Source organism: Thamnophis sirtalis, unplaced genomic scaffold (genome assembly GCF_051295495.1).
Source record: "Thamnophis sirtalis isolate CommonGarterSnake01/CBP01778 unplaced genomic scaffold, rThaSir2_p1.2 scaffold_4, whole genome shotgun sequence".
NCBI lineage: Eukaryota > Metazoa > Chordata > Lepidosauria > Squamata > Natricidae > Thamnophis > Thamnophis sirtalis.
The window spans coordinates 128640759-128644846 of NW_028261384.1; the positions used below are offsets into that span (position 1 = coordinate 128640759).

The 4088-nt window shown below is 37.5% G+C and overlaps 1 protein-coding gene across 1 annotated transcript; it reads left to right on the forward strand.

Moving 5' to 3' along the window:
* The first annotated feature begins 2831 nt into the window (after window positions 1-2831).
* LOC148046516 (vomeronasal type-2 receptor 26-like) lies at window positions 2832-3731 on the forward strand. Its single transcript, XM_087714803.1, has one exon. The coding sequence runs from the start codon at window positions 2832-2834 to the stop codon at window positions 3729-3731; it is 900 nt and encodes a 299-aa protein (XP_087570929.1).
* Window positions 3732-4088: the final 357 nt, after the last annotated feature.

A 4088-nucleotide genomic window follows, 5' to 3' on the forward strand; every position in this document is an offset into this window, starting at 1 on the left:
ATGGACTCTAATACACTTCCTCCCTAAAATGGGTGGTAAGTGGGGAACAGACCCTCCCTGTACCCCTCATGGGACATGTCCAGAAAAGAGTGCTGCTCCTAATTCCATTATTAGTGATCTTGAGAATAGGGACTGCAGTTAGAACAGGTGTAGGTGGAATGATCCACTCCATTACACAGTTCAGGCAGCTGTCAGAAGAATTCCAAAAAAGCCTGAGCCAAATTGTGAACTGGCGTGTCATAGATCTTTTAACTGCTGAAAAAGGTGGGCTATGTGTATTCCTGGGAGAAGATTGCTGTTTCTATATGAATAAATCAGGAGCAGTCTGGGAGTGGATAGTTAAAGAACTACGAAACCCAGCTTCCTCAATTGGTTAAAGAATGCAAGGGACAGTTGATTGGTTCTCTTGGCTACCGAGAACACATTGGATTAAACAAATGCTATTGCTTTTCTTATGTGAAATCGCAAGTTTAGCCTTCCTCCCTTGCATAATACCCTTGTTTAAACAGTTCATTATGAGGTCTGTAAAAGAAATACAGGCTGAAAAGGAGTTAATGTTAATGGAAACCCGAATCCCACATACCCTCAAAGAAGATTAAGCTTCAGATACTAGCTCCTATATTCAAAATTCACTCTTTGAAGTAGAGAAACTGATTCTGGAAGATAAGCCCTAAGATGTGTATTGTTTGTATCCGTGCTTTTTTCGCTATTCTGTATCCTGCATGCTTATATTGTTAATCTAACAAGCTAGACTCAATTGTGGGCATTAATAGAATCTAGAAGAGGGGGAATAAAGTAGAATAAAATATGGATTAAAAATATAAGAATGAAAATGTGGCATAAGAGTGACAGTTAGAAGCCTGCTTAAAGGAAATGTCATCACCCTCTAACCACAAGATGCTCTAGCCAACGTCCATATTTGAAAAGTCCAAACCACAAGGTTCAGATAAAGTTTGTGAATGACACATAGTACATACCTGTAACAAAAGGAAAAATAAGACCCTCATCTACTTATAAGGCTTTTCCCCCCAAAATGACCAATAAGAAATGAGTTACGTATTTCTGTGTTGCAATGCTTTTGAGAATTATAAGAACACATGCTTTGATGATGAGGGTTGTTCAGAATTTGCAATGTTAGCTATTTCGCTAACTTTCTGAACCTGGCTGCCAAATAAACTTTTCCTGTATCATGAGAAGTCTAAAGCCTGTCATTTTCTGCAACATAGGTCCGGCCACTTTCTCTGTGTAATAACCATGGCTCTTTGAGTTATGCTAAGAGCAAAATAGAAGGGAAGCCATTTTGTTGCTATGATTGTCTTCACTGTCCTGAAGGAAAGATTTCCAATCTTATAGGTGAGTGGTGATAAATGAGTGGTGCATATGTTTGTAGATATTCATTTCTATGTAGACAAATCTTCTTGCCACAAAGGAGGGGGCGTCAAGTTATTCTCCAAAGCACCTGAGAGTAGGATAAGAAGCAATGTGTGGAAACTAATCAAGGAGAGAAGCAACTTAGAACTATAACAATTTGCCTGTAGTAGTGTAGGATTTCCTGCCTAAACAGGGGGTTGTACTAGAGAACCGCCAAGTTCCCTTCCAAAACTGTTACTCTATTCTATTCTATTCTATTCTATTCTATTCTATTCTATTCTATTCTATTCTATTCTATTCTATTCTATTCTATTCTATTCCATTCCATTCCATTCCATTCCATTCCATTCCATTCTACAATTGATAACTGCAGGATAAGTATATGGTCTGTTATGACTACAAATTTCAACACTGTTTTCTTTCATTGTGAAAACATCTCTACTTTTTTTCCCCGGGTGGCTCATGTAATGGCAAACATGGGATGCTGAGATATTTGAAATTCAAGCTACACAGAGTTTCACAGAAATAAACCTCTAACAACAGCTTCATAATGCACATAAGCACCAACATAACACCCACCTGCAAAATTTACAAGCTGTCTTATCATCCCGGGAAAACTCAGACCTTTAAGATGATGCAGAGAGGAGATAGATTTGTCTTTCTGCACACCCAGAGAGACTTTGGGAGATCAAATCCTATGCTTTGCACAGATCAATTCCACATTTCAAAACTGAATTACTAATTTCAATTCAATTATTGTGGTTGACAATAAAAATAATACAATTAGCACTATATAAAACTACCATGTTCCTTTACCACAATGGAAGCATTTTAGAAAAAAAGGGATGTACTTTAAGATTTTTTTTTCTTAACTGGAAACAGAAACAGGATAAAATGTCAGGTTCTACAAAGCAAAACAAAAAACAAAAACATCTCGGTGGATCATAGCTTTCATGTTTGAAAAATATTTGTTAAATCATTGAACAAATCTGCCTAGAGTTTTTACTCAAGATATATGACCAAACTCAAATTATCATATTTTGGATACTTTCTGCAAAAGCCTAACTGCTCGACATACACTTTAATGATGGCAATGGGAGAAGAAGTGGCAACTAGTAACAAAGTGAATAGCCGCAGTAATAGAGCCAGTTTGGCCAAGTTTTGGCCCATCAGGCTAAAAAGCAAGGGGTGGTAAATTCTAATCCCACCCTTGCTTTGAAAGTCAGCTGGGTCACTGGGTGTCATGGATGGGCTTTCCTTTTTCTCTCATCTTTCCCTGTTGTGTTTACAAGATCATTGAAATTGAAGAGTTGATTTATATAGTTAATAAATGGGGGCCATCCCTAACTGAAAAAAAAGCTTGAAAAATATTTTCATTTTTTCCCCAAATGTTGATAACAGTGTCATATGTTCAATTTCAGTGCAACCATCTTTCTAACCAGTGTGTTTTCCCCCTAGATATGGATGACTGTTTTTCATGTCCAGAAGATCAGTATCCAAACAAGGATCAGAATTCATGTCTTCCAAAAATTGTAACCTTCCTAACGTATGAAGAATCATTGGGGATCATCTTAGCCATTTGTTCTCTTACGTCTTCTTTTATTGTATTGTTGGTTTTGGGTATCTTCATTAAGTACCAAGACACTCCCATCGTCAAGGCCAACAACCGAAATCTCACCTACATCCTTCTCATGTCCCTTCTGCTTTCATTCATTTGTGCTTTACTGTTTATTGGAAAACCTCATAAAGTGATATGTGTCCTCCGACAAAGTACTTTTGGTATAATATTTACTGTAGCTGTATCATGCGTGTTGGCAAAAACCACCATCGTGATTTTAGCTTTCATGGCCACCAAGCCAAACTCTACCATGAGGAAATGGGTGGGGAAAAGGCTGACCATTTCCATTGTTTTTTTCTGCTCCTTCATTCAAGTAGTTATTTGTACTGTTTGGCTGTTGACTTCACCCCCATTCCCTGATTTCAACATGCACTTAAGGGCAGAAGAAATTGTTCTGGAATGTAATGAAAACTCCTTTGTCATGTTTTACTGTGTCTTGGGCTTTATGGGCCTCCTAGCCCTTGTCAGCTTTACTGTAGCTTTCTTTGCTAGGAAATTACCAGACACTTTTAATGAAGCCAAATTTATCACCTTCAGCATGTTGATTTTCTGCAGTGTTTGGCTCTCCTTTGTTCCTAGTTATCTGACCACAGGGGGGAAACATATGGTGGCTGTGGAGATTTTCTCCATTATAACATCCAGTGGGGGGCTCTTGGTATGCATCTTTTTCCCTAAATGCTATATCATCATACTGAGGCCTGAGCTGAATAACAAGGAGCTACTAAGACAAAGAAAACACTAAAAAATATAGTTACAATGCTTCTTTCAATTTAGCCAAGTGAAATCAGTAAGGCTGCAACTGAATACTTATAAGTCTTTGCCATCTATCAGCCACAATTGCTTCCATTACTTTTACAACTTTCCATCTAATTTTAGGATCAGAGAGCTGGCTCAATTTTTAGTGTTGTATGATATGCCTCATCCAGAGTTGTTGGTATAAAATTATGCTAAATAAATAAATAAATAAATCTCACAATAGAATCAAGTCTGTGATTTCTGCGGAAATGGCAAATGCTTGAATCTTAAGAAATGCAATGTAAGTTCATCTCTCTCCTGTGCACCATTAATATTCTGGAGTTTAATTTTGGACAATGCTTCT

Bases quoted from the DNA above. Each gene is read 5' to 3' on its own strand.
- LOC148046516 (XM_087714803.1), top strand. From the start codon at position 2,832: ATGGATGACTGTTTTTCATGTCCAGAAGATCAGTATCCAAACAAGGAT.